This window comes from Papilio machaon, chromosome 15 (genome assembly GCF_912999745.1).
Source record: "Papilio machaon chromosome 15, ilPapMach1.1, whole genome shotgun sequence".
NCBI lineage: Eukaryota > Metazoa > Arthropoda > Insecta > Lepidoptera > Papilionidae > Papilio > Papilio machaon.
The window spans coordinates 3,023,898-3,044,686 of NC_060000.1; the positions used below are offsets into that span (position 1 = coordinate 3,023,898).

At 33.0% G+C, this 20,789-nt stretch overlaps 4 protein-coding genes across 4 annotated transcripts; 3 read left to right on the forward strand and 1 right to left on the reverse strand.

The window, feature by feature from the left end:
• Positions 1 to 404: 404 nt before the first annotated feature.
• On the forward strand, positions 405 to 6,957 carry LOC106721061 (chitin deacetylase 1). Its single transcript, XM_045681190.1, has 10 exons — positions 405 to 540; positions 667 to 739; positions 2,432 to 2,604; positions 2,976 to 3,112; positions 3,911 to 4,036; positions 4,645 to 4,853; positions 4,980 to 5,099; positions 5,191 to 5,348; positions 5,726 to 5,973; positions 6,239 to 6,957. The coding sequence occupies exons 1-10, from the start codon at positions 486 to 488 to the stop codon at positions 6,515 to 6,517; spliced, it is 1,578 nt and encodes a 525-aa protein (XP_045537146.1). The 5' UTR covers positions 405 to 485; the 3' UTR covers positions 6,518 to 6,957.
• Positions 6,958 to 7,658, reverse strand: LOC106721060 (U6 snRNA-associated Sm-like protein LSm7). Its single transcript, XM_014515928.2, has 3 exons — positions 7,489 to 7,658; positions 7,238 to 7,421; positions 6,958 to 7,156 (listed from the first exon to the last, which is right to left on the reverse strand). The coding sequence occupies exons 1-3, from the start codon at positions 7,519 to 7,521 to the stop codon at positions 7,017 to 7,019; spliced, it is 357 nt and encodes a 118-aa protein (XP_014371414.1). The 5' UTR covers positions 7,522 to 7,658; the 3' UTR covers positions 6,958 to 7,016.
• Positions 7,659 to 8,015: 357 nt separating this feature from the next.
• On the forward strand, positions 8,016 to 19,324 carry LOC106721025 (protein brunelleschi). Its single transcript, XM_045681400.1, has 17 exons — positions 8,016 to 8,351; positions 8,504 to 8,594; positions 8,809 to 9,036; positions 9,611 to 9,903; positions 10,020 to 10,196; positions 10,767 to 11,390; positions 11,689 to 11,853; positions 12,543 to 12,703; positions 13,180 to 13,417; positions 15,115 to 15,602; positions 16,174 to 16,478; positions 16,615 to 16,696; positions 17,548 to 17,672; positions 17,932 to 18,104; positions 18,361 to 18,558; positions 18,737 to 18,944; positions 19,030 to 19,324. Exons 1-17 carry the CDS (start codon positions 8,162 to 8,164, stop codon positions 19,259 to 19,261), a joined length of 3,978 nt encoding a protein of 1,325 aa, XP_045537356.1. The 5' UTR covers positions 8,016 to 8,161; the 3' UTR covers positions 19,262 to 19,324.
• A 397-nt stretch (positions 19,325 to 19,721) lies between these two features.
• Positions 19,722 to 20,644, forward strand: LOC106720922 (THAP domain-containing protein 1). Its single transcript, XM_014515727.2, has 3 exons — positions 19,722 to 19,826; positions 19,909 to 20,101; positions 20,226 to 20,644. Exons 1-3 carry the CDS (start codon positions 19,750 to 19,752, stop codon positions 20,640 to 20,642), a joined length of 687 nt encoding a protein of 228 aa, XP_014371213.2. The 5' UTR covers positions 19,722 to 19,749; the 3' UTR covers positions 20,643 to 20,644.
• Positions 20,645 to 20,789: the final 145 nt, after the last annotated feature.

The window sequence follows — 20,789 nt, forward strand, 5'->3', positions numbered from 1 at the left end:
TGTTCAGAGGTTAGTCTACATATTACGCTGATGATCTTAGGTTCAAACCTAAGATCAGTGCATGTATTATATATAGATTATATATGATTACAGTTTACTATGTTTATAACTTTTCTTAGTATTAACACAACAAATATTTATGGGACATAATGTGGGACTTAGAAATGTAGATATATTTAGAGTTTAGAGGTCTCGTGAGAAGGGCACTATTTCTTATACTCCTAGGAAACTACTAAATGATAAAAACATGAGTATTTTATGTTTTTTTAGTCATCCGCATATAAACCGTAATATGCGATATTTATTGAGTTACATGCAGCGCATAGGCGTAAATTAAAAAGCTATGAAGTAAGTACTACTTAATTATATCACTTCCGAGCAAAAGAAAGTGGCCAGTGTCCGGCGATGAACGAGCAGTTCACTGGTGTATCTTGTATGGCATCGTGTATCAGAATCAGTGTTTTGACGGAAACCAAGCGAACAACATGGTTAGGTTGTTTATGCTAGCCGTCTTGTGCTTTACTTTTCTATCCATTCTAGGTAAAATTCATTATGTAATTAAATTTATTAATAATTAATAGTTCGCGCGCTTTTTGCTTTTAAAATTTTTATTGATTAAAGTGTTGTGTGTAATTTTTAAAAATGAAAAAAAAACGTTTATTACAGAAGTGCGAGGGAAGCAAGTGGTATACACAAGTTTAAATCAAACTAAATGTATTGAAAACGGCAGATTTTACAGGTTTGTGTCTTACATGTTGTAAATATTTACTGTTTTTATTATATAAAATTATATTTCCTATCTTATCATCTTGGTAGAACTTTACACATAATATTTAACGTATACTTCATACGATATTTTATGTAATGATTTCTTTTCATAACTTTCACGAACTGTTTATTTACAAGTTTAAGTGGTTATTTACGAATAAGTTAGGAGTCGAAACAATTTTAGAGATTTTGTAGTTCTTAAAGTTTTATAAAACCGTGATTTAAAAAAAAACCGAAGTACGCACACATCCTTTCTCATCTATAAGATGACGCTTTAAACAATTATTTGTAATACATATTCAGAAATAATGGTAATATGTATAATGGTAATAATGGTAATTGTTAAGACTTAGTAAAATATGAATTGTCATATTTTATGACCTATAACCGTGACTTTCACTGCAAACATATTGCCATCCAAGTTTTTTTTTTCAAGGAGAAAGACAGTGATGACGAGTGATTCGGCAGTGAAATCTCACGGTTACTTTAAATCAGCACTTAATTTTAGATAAAATCCAATATCGTAATTATTGTAATTAAGTACTTAGCAGAACTTAAGATTTAGTGTATGATATAGTTAAAGTATAGAATATAGTTATAGACTTGTTTACTTGTAGACGTTTTAAATAAAAAATAATCTCCGTACATAATTTTGCTTAGTCAGTAGTTAGTGCGAAGTAAAATAATTTTAATAAACATCGTATTAAAAATACCATTATATTTATTTTTCTTTATACTGAAGAATTCTGTAATCCACGTTTTCCTCGAAGTAAACATTGTTTCAAGTAAAACAACTTTAAAAAAATATTTTCCAACCAGCCAGTATACGCGAGGTGTATTCAACTGAATATTTGACTTCGTTTTTATCAGAAAAATGTAAGAAATACAAATTTAAAATTACAAACAAACCGATATCATGATATTTCTTGTTATATAACACGACCATGCACTTCCTACACGCGATAACCGCATCACTGCTGAAAATAAATAAAATAGTAAACTATGATTATTGCCAAAAGGTTATTGACCCCACTATACTTTCGCCACAACCTTGACAGCGTTGAATGGCTTGTAGTAGCACGATTGGCGACCGTCTGGTTTACCATTGTATTTTGCGTTATTACCACTTCCTGCGTCATCTTGTGAAATTTACTTTCGCTTCACCATACACCTTCGACAGCTAGAACTTGGCTATTTGACAAATCGATTTCCTATCGTAGATGTTACATCGATATTGTAAGGTTCACATAGAATATTAAAGTCCTCTATCATCAGACTGTCTCGGCTCAATCTCACGAAATACAATCCAACCAGATTTTTTAATAATGTGTTCTGGGAGTTTATATAAACTTAAAAGTTATGTAATGAGTAACCGAATTAAGTATAAATATGATCCAAATAGGATTATGGAATTTTTTATCCAAAGTGAAACAAGTTGAACGTGTATTTGTTCATACATGTAGTACTATTAATAGCATTAAGAAAATGCAATATTTTCTAAAAACAATAATAACTAGGGTCGCGCCCCGACTTCCCATGAGTAATGGAGTTAAAAACTATTCTATCTTTTAAGTTACATTAAGTACATATAATTACGATTCATCTGCATTGGTTAAACTGCAAATAATTAAAATATCTATGTTTATGTTTATAATTATTTTAGGAATCCGGATAGATCCGAAGATATATTATGGACCAAGAACGAGTGCGCCAAATACTACCTTTGTGTGGAGGGTGAGGTGTTCGAGTTCAAATGCTCGGAAGGGCGTCTTTTCGATGTAAATCGACAACTATGCGATAAATATCAAAATGTCCATAACTGTGAAGTCACAAAAGGTAATATCTGTTACACCTATTATTTGTTCAAGTAAACGTTTCGTCGTATTGTTACTTAATTGCTATCATCAGAGTAAAGGACTTTGCTTAAGTCTAACTTAGGCAAGAGATTGCGCAAATAAGTTATCTGACCACAAACAATGTACTTAATGAATAGGTAATGCGGCATTACGTGCTCTATAAATGCGTCTTCGTATTTACGTGTAGCACTATACACAATGCAAAATTTAATACTGTTAAAATTATTTATAGTTGAAGTATTCTGAGATTTGTAAAGTGTAAAATGTGGCAATGTACAATTTAACAATTAGTTAGTTTTTAATTTTAGAACTCACATAAAATATGATGTCTCTTTTATTTTATAATTTTAGAAATAGTTCTACCACAACCACTTCTGGAGCATGCAATATGTGCCAATGAAACACACCTGGGATGTGCTGACGGTCGCTGCATACCGGCGGAATATTTCTGCGATGGGACATTTGACTGCGATGATTTATCTGACGAAGTATTTAAACAGTTTAAATATATGTTTAAACAAAGAACTAACAATTATTCGCTGAATAAAAAATTACAAAGATTTTTTACTAGCTAGTTAATTTAAGAATTTGCCATTGTTCTAAAAAAAGTATCTCATTGTAAAAGAAGGCACTTTGAATTCTCATAACTTTCCTTATAATTACATCATAAAATAATCATTCCATTTTCATATTAGTTTCCAGTGGCGAGACACTTCAAAACCATATTACCGTCTTTCTCATTCTCTTCGAAAGAAAAGAGAAAACAATATGTTTTATAAAAATGTTTCGGTAATGGAAACTAACGATAGAATCAAAGACTTCTAATGAAGGAACTCAATTCAGTGAATTAGAATGACTATAACAGTGGTGTTGTGCAACAGTAGCAGTTTCATCTATGCCATCTCCAAGTTGTTGTCGACACTGTTGCATTTCGTAAGCGAAACATGACGAGATTTCTAATGATAATACACTATACTGTGACATAAACTTTCATGATTTGAAATAGATCTTTAGGTGTTAGGATTTGTGATTGTTGCGAAAAATGGGTTGAATTTTTTATATTCGATAATTTTCGAAGCCAAAAAAGTTATTAACGGTCAAAGTTTTAGAGTATCATTAGTAATAGTAATTTAAAGATGATAATTATCCTAATTTCTCTTTTAAAAAATGAATATTTAAACACTTTTTTTCCACTAAAAAGTTAACTTTTTTAACTTCTGCTCCCGGACTGAGTCAATTTTCTCTCAGTCTATATGATTTTGTTATTTATCTAAATCTTATTTTAGGCCTGGTGTGACGTTACAAACGATCCAAATTCAGCGGAACCATGTGATCCCAGCATGTGCCTGTTACCTGATTGTTTCTGCACGAAAACCGGCAAAGAAATACCAGGAAATCTCGTACCTAATCAGGTAATGTAACGCGTTCTAGCAAATTCATCGCGTGACTTTACGCTCTTCCGATGTACTACCGATGCACACTACTTACCTAATTACCTTATATTATACAAACATTGAGTTATTTCTATTATCCTATGCCGTGCGTTTCCACAGTAAAAACGCTTGAAGTTACATACTACACGTCAACTTATCAGTCATGCGCCCTTTTTCCAATATCCATACTCATAGCTGTTTAAGTTAAAATAAATTAAACATAGAAAATAATAAATACATTATTCATCATAAATTCTTAGCGCACATGTTTATTAATGTTAGGCGAACTACAATGCCCGCACAAAATACAAATTTATTCTCACGCTATTATACAGTAAAAAAGTTACATATTAGTTCAATTTTTTTAATTTAATATTGAAATGATTTCATTTTACCAATGAGTCACAACTTTTGCTGTCTCATAAATACAAATAGCACTATTACATAAACGCCTGGGGATAGTTTGGTGAAATCGTGCTTGTTTATTCTGTAAGAAAGTTCACTTAACCGATATTCGATGATTTGTCATTTTTTATACACAGCGAAGATCAATTATTATCAGAACAAATGTAGTATTTCTTTTACAGACACCTCAAATGATCACTCTCACATTCAATGGAGCAGTGAATCACGAAAATTGGGATATTTATAACAAACACCTGTTTACATCCGATCGTAAAAATCCCAATGGATGTCCCATCAAGGCTACATTCTTTGTCTCGCACCCCTATACAAACTATAGACATGTGCAGAAATTGTGGAATGATGGACACGAAATTGCAGTACATTCTATTACGTAAGTATTTTTTACATTTACTGCCATAGAAACCTACCGTTTCGTAATCTTTATCAAATCTGAATATCTCTAACTCTTTAATGTGGTTGTGTTCAATAAACAAATAACGATAATTCAAAATTACAGACACCGAGGCCCAGAAGAATGGTGGGCTAGGAACGCCACTGTTGAAGATTGGTTTGACGAAATGGTTGGTCAAGCAAACATAATCAATAGGTTTGGAAAAGTTTGGATGGAGGACTTCAGGTATTCTTAGACACTGATAAAGGCGTTATACTTGGTCGGTCGGGTTTTTTTTAATTAACAACTAAGTACGTTTGTTTAAATGTTTGTATAGAGGTCTTCGGGTACCTTATCTATCTGTCGGATGGAACCGACAGTTTGTCATGATGCAAGAGTTTGGATTTGTCTACGATGCGACGATAGTAGCGCCCCTCTCCGACCCGCCGTACTGGCCCTACACTCACGATTACAAAATGCCGCACGAATGCACAGGTAATTTAACCATGATTTAAATGTCAGACGACCCATGAATACTTGCTAAACACTTTCTCGTTCAACTGATAAATAATACAAACCCTAGATGAAGAAATATATTAGCCAATGTTGTACACACGTTGTACTAATGAGATTTCAATTTCACTGTACACTTTGTTAAAGAATTCTAAATATCTGACCAACACCAAGTCCCCCTTGTATACTAAGATACCTAAAGAAATTAAAGACCAGGTGGTGATCGAACTATGTACGTCACAAATTGATAAAAATTTAATCTGAGATATCCCAGATCACTACATAGTAACTTGTAAGGCTCACATAATTTTAGTTTATATAAACAAACTTCGCTTATTTATTTTTGTGTATGTTTACAGAAAAATATCAATATTGCCCAACTAGAAGTTATGCAGGATTATGGCAGATGGTTATAAACCCTCTGACAGACGGCAAAAATAATTCAAACGCCACTCCGGAACATTGCCACTTTACACTCACTGGTGATGATATATATGGTATTTTACTAAACAATTTCAAAAGGCATTATTTAAAAAATAGAGCTCCATTTGGCATACATCTGAGTGGTACTTGGTTACGAAATAGCCATTACCTTGCTGCTTTGAAGGTAAAATTGGAATTTTTTCATAGCATACAATTACTTTCTTGAATGTAAATATACATAAAAAATAACTTCCGAGGCATGCACCATTGAGTCATTATTTTTTTTTATTCATTTGCTTTTATTGATTTATGATTTAAATCTGTCAATATTTAATATTTTAACAAACAACTTTTTCTCATCATTAAGCATATATTATATTATATTTTTAGCTTTTTGTTTCATCCAGATAATAAATATTGTTGTCATTTAAAAAAATGCTTTTTTTCAGAGATTTATAATAGAACTATTAAGGCTACCAGATGTTTACTTTGTAACATATAAAGAGGTAATAGAGTGGATGAAAAAACCAACACCAGTACTCCAATTAAAGAAATTCCAACCGTGGCAATGCAAGGATCGTCGCTTTCATGAAAATGAAATAGCTTGCAGCAAACCTAGGACATGCAAACTACCTTCTAAAGTATTGGAACATGACAAATACATGATAACATGTGTAGATTGTCCTAAAAGCTATCCTTGGATTAGAAATGAGTTTGGATTTGATTGATAAAATTAAAATTATGTCTAAATTAAAGTTACCATATTTAAGTCAATCTCTATTGTTAAGGTTGTATGAATTAAGTATTATTTTATTGCATACTACTATGGATGGACAAAAATCAACCACTCCCCTCCAGTCCGCACTCCATGGATGCCCTTGTCTCTGTAATGGATGCATTATCCTATACTGCAATACTACGGCAATGTCATGAGGTGGTGCAAGTATCATGTTATTGTGTATCTGTAGTAATATAAACTATAGTAATATACCTCAATTTGCAATACTTTGTCATGGCCTCAAGACAAAACAACTACACTAGGATCAAAGATGTGTGTAGGATCAGAGATGTTGGTACACATCTATCTTTATTTGTGCCTTCTCCAATAAAAGTAGCAATAATCTAATTATGTGCAATAATTTTTGTAATAAAATTAAATATAAAGAAATTGTTTTCTTATTTATTACTTATTTTAAATCCTAACATTAAATACAATAAACACTAGGTTCAACCTTCCTGAGTTATAAATGGGTTTGGTATGGCTTCCATACCATCCATTGGACATATTAGCACAACTGATGTTCCACGGCACACAACTAAGCCAAGAGCTCTTGTGTCGTCTAGAAGTTTGTATGGGTCGTCTGGATCTAAAAAAACATTGAACTCACTTTAGTTTTCTTGCCTAAAATTTGTAAATGTGGAAAAAATACTATCAAAATAAAACATACCTCTTAAAAACTCAGTTGTATTGTCAAGTACAAGGTTTAGTAATGGATCATAACCTTTCAAAATACCCGCGGCTTCGCGGCCGCCGGCAAACTTAACTCGTATGCTTTTCTCTAAGTATTTACTCAAATCCAATATAGATTCTTTCCTCCGCTTCTCTTTATTATCTCCAGTCCCTGTAGCATTCTAAAAAGATATATAAAGAAGTTAATTTAAGAAAATAAAAGATTGCCTAATGACAAACTTTATTTACTTTAGTCTTCTCTCCTCCTTCTTTGGAAGCCATTGCGTTAACAAATCCTGAGTTATGAAGAATTAAAAATGGAACCAATTTTCATAAGCGATTACAATTTAATCAAAAATAGTGAACCCCACTCTTCCAAATTGTTTGTTTTTTTAGGTTATTCTTATTTTTACTTGTTTGACATTGGTTTGACGTTCAGTCAATTTTCAACAAATACTGTCTATGACACTTTAACTTTCTAAAAATTTCCGATTAGCTTTTAGTTTTTTCCTTATATCATTCTTTTTTTGGTTTCATATCGTCTTACAAGATTTTCGTAAATATTTATTTAAAATGTTATAGTTGCAGTTTTAACTAGCATTTTCAAAACACAGGTTTTCAAAAAATTTTTACTTCGGCTCTTCGGTATGTGTGAAAACGTCACTACCTTTTAATGTCAAAAAATCAACAACAACAATCAATAATATCAATTTGTGATTTTTATATTGCCAATTGAAATTTGATTTAAATCTCAAAAGACGAAACCCCGTAAAATAATAATTAAGCTACTAGCCACAAGTTTTTTGCTGAATGTCTCATGAAATATATGTCCTACTCAATGTTGAAATTCATAAGTAGTGAAATTGAAAAGAAAGTGAATAGAAAAAATATTTTATTTTCAAATTGATCTAATGAGATATCAATGCGCTCATCCTTGAGCTATATATTATCTCACGCGCCTGGAGAGTCGGTAATGTCGCATCCTGACTACGCGCAACATGCCCAACACCACGCCTGCCTTTTGGTGTTGGTCAGAGGGATTGGGGGCGTCCTCAAAAATTTTAATAAGTTGTGGGAGCGTATACAGCGTGTTAACAACATTAAGGTTACGGGTAGGTTTATACAAATCACAAAATAGTTGATACATATAGTAAATCATTCCAATCTCTTTTTACATATTTTATATCTATTAATCTTGCTTCTGATAGTAAAGTAATAATGGAATGAGTTGTCTCTTAACGGTGTGTTTCTATTTACTTTTAAGATTCCACGGGACAAGTTAGAGATATTTGGGTAAGATATGTCCGAGATTACCCAGTGGAAAACAATGATTGGGGGGATTTTCAGACCCATAGGTCAGTATCTCCTAATAAAATATTAGTTTTTATTAGTTAAGTAAGTATTTACTTTAATACCTATTTATTAGAAAAAAGTTTTTTCTATAGATAATTATATTTACAAATGGTTGTCTATAAGTCACATTGATATCAAGAATTGCATTTATGTCAAACAAATGTAAATAATATTCCAAATATCATAATTATCAATCCGTTTAAATACTTTTTACAGACGTTTGCTGGGTTTGATAACTCTTAGTAAGTTTACAAACCAAATAGAGTTGAATGAAGTATGCAGGGTTCATGAGTCTCTCAAAGTTAAGTATTCTAACACATTGTACGACTCTCGGGCTTTTATGTTTGGACCCGGTAGTAACTTGAAGAAACCGGAACAAGAACCGGATACATACAGTGTCTATGAAGAAAAACAGACAGAAGATAAAAGCAGCTTAAATTACAAGTAAGATGTTGTAAATCTATGTTAGTAGCAAATCTATGTTAGTGCAAAATTATATTATTGACCCTGCTATTCCTCTTCAAACAAATAAAGAATTTTTATATAAGATAAGATGGCAATGGCAAATAAGCAATCAGGCACCTGAATTCCTCGAAAATGTAAAGCAACCGCTACCCATAGACATCCACAATTGCATTGCCTACCTTTAATTGACAGAGAGGACCCTCAGAAACAAGATATTTCCCCTTCCCATGCCTCCTACCTTCACCGCATTGGCCTAAAATTATAGTCCGGCATACCACTCATCTGACGAAACTTCCATTTCACACCTGTCTTCTGTGTTATTTGAATGTTTGAGCAGGCCCATTGGTGAAACATATGTTACAGGCTCTACCACTGGTAAAGATAGTAGAATATAACAACATTATGATTTCGTACAGCTGTTAAAAATTGAAAAAATTGGGAAAAGCTGTATTTGTTTCTTTCATGTTTGATTTGTATACGTTTCTTTTTTGCATGAGCATGTACAAAATATTTTACTGCTCAGTAGTAAAGAAAAGTTTCTTTATGATTCTAGGCCAACAAATGAGCCAGGAGATAGTCTGTCATCAAATGATAGTTATGCTCAATCAACATCATCTAGTGCTTCTTATGTGGTGCAAGAAGAAAATTTCACAATACCATCTAATTTTAAAACCCATGCAATGTTCTACGGAGAGAATGAACCAGTGTCTGATTTGGAACAAAATGTAGCGGACCTCATTAACTCACTTTTTTGGGTGGTGGAGTCAAAAAGATTAGAAAGATCTCGTGAGAAACTTGATAAGGTGTCATTACTTTTGGCACCTTTTGAGAAAAGGGATTTCATAGGTAAGTGTCCTTAATTTTTTCAGTTATTAAGCTTAGTTATCCTATAGCTGTCTACTTTGTTAAGAGTGGGTAGCCTTTGTGTTTTTTTATATATATCGTTTTATTTATTATTAAAGGTCTGGACATGGATTCACGTAACAACAAGAAGCGTTGTATGGGTAGGGTCACCAAAAACTTAGCTGATTTAACACTGCAATCTGGATTGGTATCAGAAAGTTTAACTTTATATCATTCAGCAGCAGAAATACTGAAGGCTGTTAATGATTGGTTATGGTTGGCCGCTGCTAAAGAAGGTAAGTGCATTGATCTATGAAGATTTAGCTTCCTAAGAAGTCAATTTACACTGAAAAAAGCAAAACTTGAAGATACCTAGTTTTTCCATATAAAAAACTTGTAAGCCGTCATGGGACGCCTGGCAGATGTGAAACATCGTGTGTGTACAAGTAATGTGCATAAAATATTAAATATTATAATTAAATAAATAATAATGATAATGGCAATGGCAATGATAATGATAGTAATGATAATAATTATAATAATAATAATATTAAGAAAAATGTTTAAATCAAAATTAATAAATATGTGGAATAATGATAATAATAGTAATATTAAATTCAATATTATTAAACTAAACACATAAAATATATATATGTATACCTTAGTATAGCTTGGCGACCCGTCGCCACGGCAAGCGTCGCCACGCAAACGATTCGGTTTACAAGTGATCCTATAGATGTTTCACATCAAAAACTTGACAAATGAATAAGCCCTTGATAGTCCTCGTGTATGACTTTTTTAATAATTTATATTCTCATATTTGTATGTTAAGTTACGTTATTCATATAAAAAAATGGTTCTTTTAGGCCACTGCGCAGCCTCTGCTATCCTAATTTACCCAAACCTACGTAGCACGATGCCTTTACATCGAAACGCGAGTCTTCAAGAGAGTTCACCTAACAAAACGAAGCCATTATCATTATTCCAACCGAGCGTTGATTCATTCAGGAAATACAAGCTTACTTCTTCTCCTTTAAGATCATCTAAAACATCCAGTCCGATAAACCCACCCAGTGAACTAACTCCGTCTTCATCTGATAGTGTTGAAACTTCATCAAGACAATCTGAAAGTGATAATGCGGATACAGAATCATTAGCTTCCTCAAGTGATATTGAATACCAAAGTCAGAAGTCCTACATTACTATGGATATACCTTCAATACCTAGACAAGTTAATAATCAATATCTTCTAAACGGAGAAGATATTGCAGAAAAGTATCGGAAAGCTATAATACATTATAGTAAATACCAAAATGCGGGTATTATTGAAACTGAAGCATGCTTCAAAGCGGCAAGGATAGCGGTGGAACAGAACAACAGTTTGTTAACATCCAGTTTTCTACAGAATGTTATATTTATTAATTTGACACTCAGTGAACAGGAGAAAATACAAAGATTTGACACTCTTGCGGAAATTTACAAGGAAATTGGTAAGTTATAAAAAAAAATTTCATCTATCTATATATATAAAAGAAAGTCGTGTTAGTTACACCATTTATAACTCAAGATCGGTCGAACTGATTTAGCTGAAAATTGATGGGGAGGTAGCTTAGAACCAGGAAACGGACATAGGATAATTTTTACCCCGTTTTCTATTTTTTTTTATTCCGCGCGGACGGAGTCGCGGGTAAAAGCTAGTAGTTTATAATTTCCAAGTATGTACTTGTTCTATCTTGAAAATCGCTTTTAATATGTTTTTTTTTAAATACAAATTAACATAATCTTCAGGTTTCTTACGCAAAGCTGCATTCTACCAGCGGCTGGCGGCGACACGTCAGGTGAGCGCCAACAACCCCAATCCCGACTGGCAGCGCTGCTATTACCTCATGTTGCACAGCTTCCCCGGACACATGCTCAGCCTGGACCCTGGACAGGTTGTGCAGCATCAGATCGGTAAGTTACAACATACATTGCAATGGTGAGAAAATTAAAAGATTTAAGTAACAGGCACCAGTGCTAAGAGTCAGCTGGAATTAAAAAAAAGGACTCCGAAGCCGGAAAAAAGCCATTTTTTGTTATAAAAAATTTATCAACTTTATAAAAGTACTTATTTTTTAATTTTTTGGACTGAAGTTTGACAGTCATTGCTATGACTACAGTCCACAGAGAATTTTGAATATAAGTTTTGAACATCCTGACATCTATAGTGACCAAAAGGCAGTTTTTCTCCTGATTAAGATGTGGCTTAGAACAAGCTCACACAAGTTAGCTAAACACATTCAGTGCCACTGACTCGCTCGGGAAGTCTAGTAATAAGTACAGTCAGTATTTATAATACTCGATTTGCCCCATTGGTATATTTGTTGTCAAGACTGGCGTTAATACGAAAAGATAAAGTTCTTGATTGTACATCTCTCCTAAAATTGTAGACATATTGGTTATTATTGCTGGACTAAAACTAGGGCAGATACGTTTTAAACAATAACTAGTACTAATAGTACTAAAATACGACTTAAAGTCAAAAGGTAAAGTAGATGGCGCCACTTGTGGTATACATTTTAAGTGGCGCCATCTACTTTCAGACTATGTATAAGGTGTTAAAAAGGGTGTTTATTTGATAAGGTTGTACTTGATGTTGTCAGGGTGGCCGGCGCTGCAGATCCAGCTGCTGCAGGAGGTGGTGGTGGCGTCGCGGCGCATGGGACATCCCGCGCTCGCCACACGACACATGACCTTCCTGCTGCAGGCAATGTGGCCGCATCTCACCCGCCAGGAGCACCGGGACCTCGCCATACAGCTGCAGGTTAGTTTACACTGGATAAACATATACTCTTTGATACAACTTTACAAAAATGTGTCAGGAGCTTCTGCAGTGGAAGCCCAAGCTTACAAAGAAGTGTCATCATAACTGGACATCCGATACAGAAAAACATTCCTTAAGAAAGAGACTGTCATTTTATATACTCAAACAAATTTTAAATAAATAAAAAAAAGAAACCGAAAAATAAACTTTAATTTGTACTTTAAGCTGTCGCTGGTGACTTTGTTTGCGCGGCATAAAAAAACTTAATAAGTAGCTTATGTTCTTCCAGACTATGCTCTACCTCTATACCAAATTACATCGAAATTCATGCAGCCGTTATGGAGATACCTTCAAATTAACATCCATCCATCCATCCATCTAAACATTCACATTTATAATATTTATTAGTAAGATTTTTAATAATTTATCTTTCACATAATATTGCGTATTATTTTATGTTTGTATCATTGTTGTAGGCGGTATCAGCACAATGTGAGGGAGGTCCAGTACCGCTGGTTCTTGAAACAGGCGAAGTGATACCACCAGCTAACTTGACCCATGTGCCGCAGTGCCTCAGTTTCTCGCCCAAACCACTACCACCGACTAGAACCCCACACTCCATTAAGTGCAAAGTACAACAGGGTCCTTTTATATTCACACCAATACACTTTGGTAGTCTCGAGAGGAAATCTAAGAAGGAAGAAGGGAAAATGGGTAAGTAAGTGTAAGCTTCAATCAACAATAACAATATTGCTATTATTATTAAAATAAAATAGGAAAATAAAGGTAAATTAAAATTAATAAATTTCTTCCTAAGTCTAGGATAAAAAGATAACACCCTATGATCAAAATATTATTAGGAATAACTGATTATTAGGGTGGGTCAAAAAAATCAACTATTTTTTTTTTTACAATTAATACGGAAAAATGGGTTACTAGGCACCTTAAAAAAATTCTCACCAAATATGAACTCTTAATTTTAATAGGAAGATGCTCCGCGTCGCAGTTTTTCATTTTTTTCTCAGTCCAATAGAAAAAAATTCATTCCTCATCATTAATTGGTCGTACAGAAAAATTTTGTTGGAAATTTAATGCTCTACAAAAAAGGTATCTTATGTTTTTTCCGTAAACCTCACCATTTCACTAATATTGAAGATTTAAGATTGATTATTTTAAGTCAAATGTCACTTTTGTTTATGAATTTTATAACTCGACAAGAAATGGCTATTATTGAATGCGCAATAGAAATTTTTGTAGCAAATTAACTGCTCTATAAAAATGGTATCATATGTTTTGGCGATTAAATTAAGCGTTCAAAAGATATTCATCATCAAACTTTCATGTATACCGATTTTAAGAGTTTTTGATTAAGTAATCGAAAAATTTCAATTTAATCTATCAGTTTTGAGAAAATTTACACGAAAAAAATTTTTTTTTATCAACTGAGAAACTTCAAAATGTTTTTCAAGCTTTTTTTATGTGTAAGTATTTTTATCTACATTTAAAAAAATAAATTGTACATTATTTATCGCTTAGTTAATCATTTATCAATAAAAAAAATAATAATGCACAATTTATTTTTTTAAATGTAGATAAAAATACTTACACATAAAAAAAGCTTGAAAAACATTTTGAAGTTTCTCAGTTGATAAAAAAAAATTTTTTTCGTGTAAATTTTCTCAAAACTGATAGATTAAATTGAAATTTTTCGATTACTTAATCAAAAACTCTTAAAATCGGTATACATGAAAGTTTGATGATGAATATCTTTTGAACGCTTAATTTAATCGCCAAAACATATGATACCATTTTTATAGAGCAGTTAATTTGCTACAAAAATTTCTATTGCGCATTCAATAATAGCCATTTCTTGTCGAGTTATAAAATTCATAAACAAAAGTGACATTTGACTTAAAATAATCAATCTTAAATCTTCAATATTAGTGAAATGGTGAGGTTTACGGAAAAAACATAAGATACCTTTTTTGTAGAGCATTAAATTTCCTACAAAATTCTTAAAAAAATTTTTCTGTACGACCAATTAATGATGAGGAATGAATTTTTTTCTATTGGACTGAGAAAAAAATGAAAAACTGCGACGCGGAGGATCTTCCTATTAAAATTAAGAGTTCATATTTGGTGAGAATTTTTTTAAGGTGCCTAGTAACCCATTTTTCCGTATTAATTGTAAAAAAAAAAATAGTTGATTTTTTTGACCCACCCTACTGATTATATTTGATTTTTTTTTAATTTTAATTGTCACTTTAAGACATACCACTTGTACTACCGATTGCTTGAAGCTGTCCGTGTACAGCTGTCTTAAAACTAATCCTACCTTTTTAATTAATCACAATGACTATTAATTTTATATCAGTCTTGTAAAACAAAAAAAAAACTTTCTTTATTTTTAGAATATCTATGGGTAGAGGACGATATATGCGAAGTACAAATGAAACTAACCAATCCGTTACCATTTGAACTGAAAGTATCCAACATGCTTCTTCTAACATCGGGAGTTGTGTTCGAATCATTACCAGAGACAATAATATTACCACCAGACTCACCGACTATAGTCAATTTACACGGAACACCTAAAGAAGTCGGTGAATTACAAATACTGGGTTACTCCACACATACATTGGGTGTTAAATCTAATTGTAGACTAAAAAATTTACCTTTGAGTAATAAATTTCCGACATCATACGTCATCGAAGTAATACCGAGTTTACCGACAATGTTGATAGAAACAAGTCTGTCTTTGTCCGGACACTTGAATGTGTCCGGTGAAAGTAATAATGTGACAAATGTGTCTCTATACAATGGTGAATGTACTGAATGTACGATCAAAATAACCAATACCAGTGCTGTACCTATTGAATATTTGGATATGGCTATACAGGTTTGTTTTTTTAAGTAAATAAATAAAAAAAAACTAGTTTTCACGGTAGTCTAGGTGAAAGTCGACAAATTAAATTTTTATATGTGGTAAGATTTACGTGATTAATTAATTAAGAAACGGCTTAACTCACGTTTTGATCGTCCGGTGGCGGCACCGACTAGTTACTAGACCCCGATGGGTCCGAAACGTGAGTTAAGCCGTTTCTTAATTAATTAATTATGATGTCTCACGAAAGTTTAAACAATTTAAGATTCACGTGGTTAAGCGCCATCTATCGAAAGAACATCGAACCAATTTTTTTTTTTTTTTTTTGCTAAAATGAACGGAACAAAAGTTTTGATTATGTTATGTTGTTTTTTTATTTAAAATATCGTATAGCTTCTTAAATTTATTATTTACCTTACTATCTATAACTTGTCAAGTTTTCTTTTTATCTTAATTTTTTTGACATTTCTTCCGACATTCAATGTTTCGATTCTAATCTTATTTTAGGTGTCCTATTTTTATTTTAAGTAAAATCAATAAAATACATACCAAATAATAAAGTAGAAGTAAATTCATACTCTTTCAGTCAAATATGGACAACCAACTCCAATCCAAGGTATTCCAATGGTCCAATGATGATGTACAATCTCAGCTGCCCATACTACCGAATGAAGTAGCCACAATCAAACTGAAGTTATACGCTGAAGCTGATTTCTTGGACCTCGGAGGTGTTGGAGAGAATCTGTTCCCGAACAGTCTGACCTCTAATTACCCTTCAAGAGTTGGATCTCCAGTACCTAATGCTCAGCTGTCACTTCCGACGCAGAGTTCCAACCCACATACGTCGCTAAGTAGTGGACTGATGGTTAATCGTACTTCTGGCAGTTTTAGGTATGGTTCTAAATAATTAATTAATGATTTATTAATTAACTAGCTGTTGATCGCGACTCGAAAAAATAATTTCGATGTCAAATTGTAAACAAAATATAAATACACAGTAAATAAATTAATTTCTGCTATATTTTAGATCTTCAAATTCACAAACGACAAGTTGGTCTGCGCCGCTGTCGGTAATGCCGCCGTCTAGAGGCCGACAAGTTGAAGCACAGGTCAGTTTGCTTTTCAAATAATATTAACACAAGAATAATTAATACTGCGCTATTCCAATAAACATAGTTTTAACATAAAGGTATTATTTGCTTAATTGATATTAAAAATTCATTTATATGAGTGCATAGGTTTAGGTTTAGGCTAGTTAAAAATTCCGTATAATACAATTGTAAATCATACACCTTTCCACTATGATCATTTATTCAACTTCTTTACATGAACATTAAAATGGTTTAATTTACTCATCTGTACTAAATAAATTGTAAATATCACAAACAATAAAATATGACTATAAAACAAAACTATTTCTCTCCCTTTTTACATTTTTCACAACTTTTATTTCTCAACTGTTTTTATTTCTTCTTCTATTACGCACGGTTTCGCGTTACCGGCCAGTACGACCGCCTTGGCAGCGTACAACCTCTGCCGTGCTACCAAGGAGGTTCGATGAGTGTTATACACTGCATTTTACTAAGAATTAAATATTTTAAATATTATTGCCTTTATTTTTGTGGAATAAGTTTATGCTTATGTTACTGTTTGGTGTGGCAATTAATATTTTCTCCCTTTTTTTATTTTATAAATGCTAAGTTGATCATAGGATACCTAGGATAGGACTGGAGGCCCAATTTTTCACATTTGGAAAGGCGACTTTTCCTTCCCACCTTTTGCTAATAAAAAAATATGGAAAGGGGAAAAAAGGCGTTCATTGATCAAAGGAATACAACGCATCTGCAATTGTACATGTCCATAGGCAGCTATCGCTTCGCTATTTCAACGAATTCAGGTGGCCTGTTAGTTTGCCAACTTAAATATTTAAAAAAAAATAAGTAAATGTGTTGTTTTACAGATGATATTAAGGTACTCTGGTGGTGCTGGCAAGGAGACCCACTGCCGGCAGTCAACGCTGCAGTTCAACTTGGAGCTGCTGCCCAGCGTCTCTATCACACATTGGGATGTCCTGCCTGCGGAGATGTAAGTACACATTAGTCATTGTGTAGTAAAAATAAAACTCGTATGTAATCCAGAGAGTTAGATAAAGATTACAGATTAACATTATAAAAATTTGATGGATGGCAATGTACTTGGTCATAAGAATCACATTTTAGCTCCCAAACTAAGTGGATTTTTAAAATAATAAATAAACTATAAAATAAGTTGTCCGGTTCGATCACAAGAGGGCTTTGAAGATAATAAATCTCGCTAAAGGCGTAAAGTTTGAACAATGTTTCAGTCCAACACAACTGTATCTGGTATTGGATGTAACAAATCTAACATCAGAGGAGATGGCCTTCCACTACACGAGCGACAAGCACATCCTGATCGAAAGCAAGGAGTCAAGGAGGGTGCCAGTGCCACTGGAACGCTGCCCCTTCAATGTCACACCCAACAAATATAATGATGAAGGTAGTTTACGATCATTTTACATATCAAAATAACATTAGATCATTAGAATAGATATAGAATATTGTTTGCAGTGATAATAATGAAGGAAAGATATTTTTCAATTATTTAATTACTATATAAAGACTGTATAATATTGATTTTTTTTTAATCTTTCGCTTACATATTTGACAGTTAGTATAAAATCTTCAAAACACTATGGTCATATCTATCATAGAGTAAAAACTTTGAATATGATCATAGAGTAAACTATTTATAGATACGGCAGAAAGTAAATCAACGTCGACGTCTAGTGGTTCGCTGAGTCTAGAGCTGATGTGCTCGGAGCACATAACTAGCAATGTGTCGCTCCGCTGGCAGCTGCTGCAGTCGGGGCTGCGCGGCGCCGCCTCCGTACGCGGCATCACGCTCTCACACGCTATGATGGATATCGTCAGGATGTCGCCTTTGAATTGGGGTATATTAATCAAGATTTTTTTTTATGTGTATAATACACATTTAAAGTTTGTTTCGCTCTTAATTTATTATGAATGCCGTTAAAACCAGTGCAATAATCAGTCGCAATAACTGATATATTATTGTTGAAAATACATTTTTCATTCAGCCGGGATCTATGGTTTTTATTTTATTTGTAGAGGTGAGCGTGAACAAGCAATGTATAAAGCCGCAAGAGGAGCTGAACTGTACGGCGGGTGAGTGTCTCGCGCTGGGTGTGTCTGTCCAGAACCTGCTGAGCCGGCCGCTGCACAAACTCTGCCTCTCCGTGCAGTTCTACCAGGATTATAACAACGGCGTGCTCAGCTACAAACTTGATAACCGTATCGCAACCGCTGGCAATAACAAGTAAACTACCCTACATTTTTCACCATCACTTACTGGTCACTGTTTTACAATTATCTTAGAAAGTTATTTCTCTTTATGTTTTTAGGGTGGTTCTTTCAACGTTAACGGAAACTTCCAAAGCTTTCCATGAGTGTACCGTCGTCTTTTTAACTCCAGGCGAATATAAAATAGACATACAATGCTCCACCACGGAACCAATATTAGAAGAACCAGTTGCTAAGGAGGTCGACAACACTTCTATAATCCAGCCATGCTCCGGAGAAGTTAACCACGTTTGGAGATTCATTCCGCCTGTAGCTATAAGCGTCACTGATTAAAGAAATACTTATTCAATGTAAAAATATTTATATCAACATATGTACGTGTGTATTATTATCAAAATGTTATTTAATATAATATTATTAATAAAGGAAACATATATTCATTTGTTTTAATTTACATAAATAATAATGTACAGTAATTTTTAGGTATCTTCGCTACTTTCAGAACATAATTTTAGGTGTAGCGGGATGCGGGAACAGCAGGTAAGATTTGAATTTAAAAAAAAATATTTAGTGGAAAAAGGGAAACAATCTAGCAGATCACTAATCATAACATAAAATGATCAATTACCATTCGCAACTTGAGGTACAATACAATCGAATAATTGCACTCGATTTTAGTTACAATTGCAACACTACATTCGTAACGTCATATTAATGTCAGTGTCACAATGGCATTTCGTTAGTTTGAAAAAATCGTCGTATTTGCTTTATAACTTGAATTAATTAAATAGAATCAAGATACATTTAAAAGAGCAAGCAAAATGTCCCACATCGATTGTGCTGTACGCGGCTGCAATTATAATATTTTTAATAAACCGCGAGGAGTGACATTTCATCCGTAAGTTTTACTTTAAAGTTTTTACAATTTGTTTATATTTATGCTAAATGTGTAAAGGGTAAATATTTTTTGTTTTGTACAGGTGTCCAATTAGAAGCGACATGAGAAACAAATGGTTGCAGATATTGAAAACTAAATGTACTGTCCTCGATTGGAATAGAAGTAGAATATGTTCTAAACACTTTGAAACAAAATGTTTCAATATCAAAGGAAAATTGAAAGATGATGCCGTACCTACCTTATTTTCTTCAGCTGCACATAAACATTCTGTTAAAGTAAGTTTTCATACAAATCAATAGATCCTACATACATAATCATAAATCATCCCACAAGCAATAAGTTAACAGAGTGGGTTTTAATAATATTAAATTACAATATAGTGAACATTATTTCTTTCAGCAAACTCAAGAGACATCCACATCATCAAGAACAACTGTGGACAGAGTCCTGAATAAATTGACTCAAGCAGAGTTAATGTCTGATATAAAGAATACATTAAGCAAAATGAAGGAGCCTTCAAATTTAGAAACCTATATGAATGATGACTACAGATGTAAGCCGGACACACCAACTGAAGCTCAGCTTTGGATATTAATTAAAAAACAAGATCATTTAAATACAAGACTTATGGAACTAGTTGTGCAAAATAAAAAACATGTAGAATTACTGCAGAAAAACTTGGAAGAAGCTAGATCATCTAAAAAGGAAACCGAACAAAGTATTGAAACTTACAAATATATTGTTAAATGCTTACAAGAGAAATTAGCTACTCTTGAAGAACAAATAGAAATACTTACCACTGTTGAGTCAAGGTAAAAGAAAAGACTGTATTGAAACTTAGTATTTAATAAATTATTGTTTTTTATTGATTAAATAAATGTTTACTTATTAATATATTTAAACCTACATTACACTATTTATATTCAGTCTTAAAGTTATGAGATTGAACCATAATACGTTTTT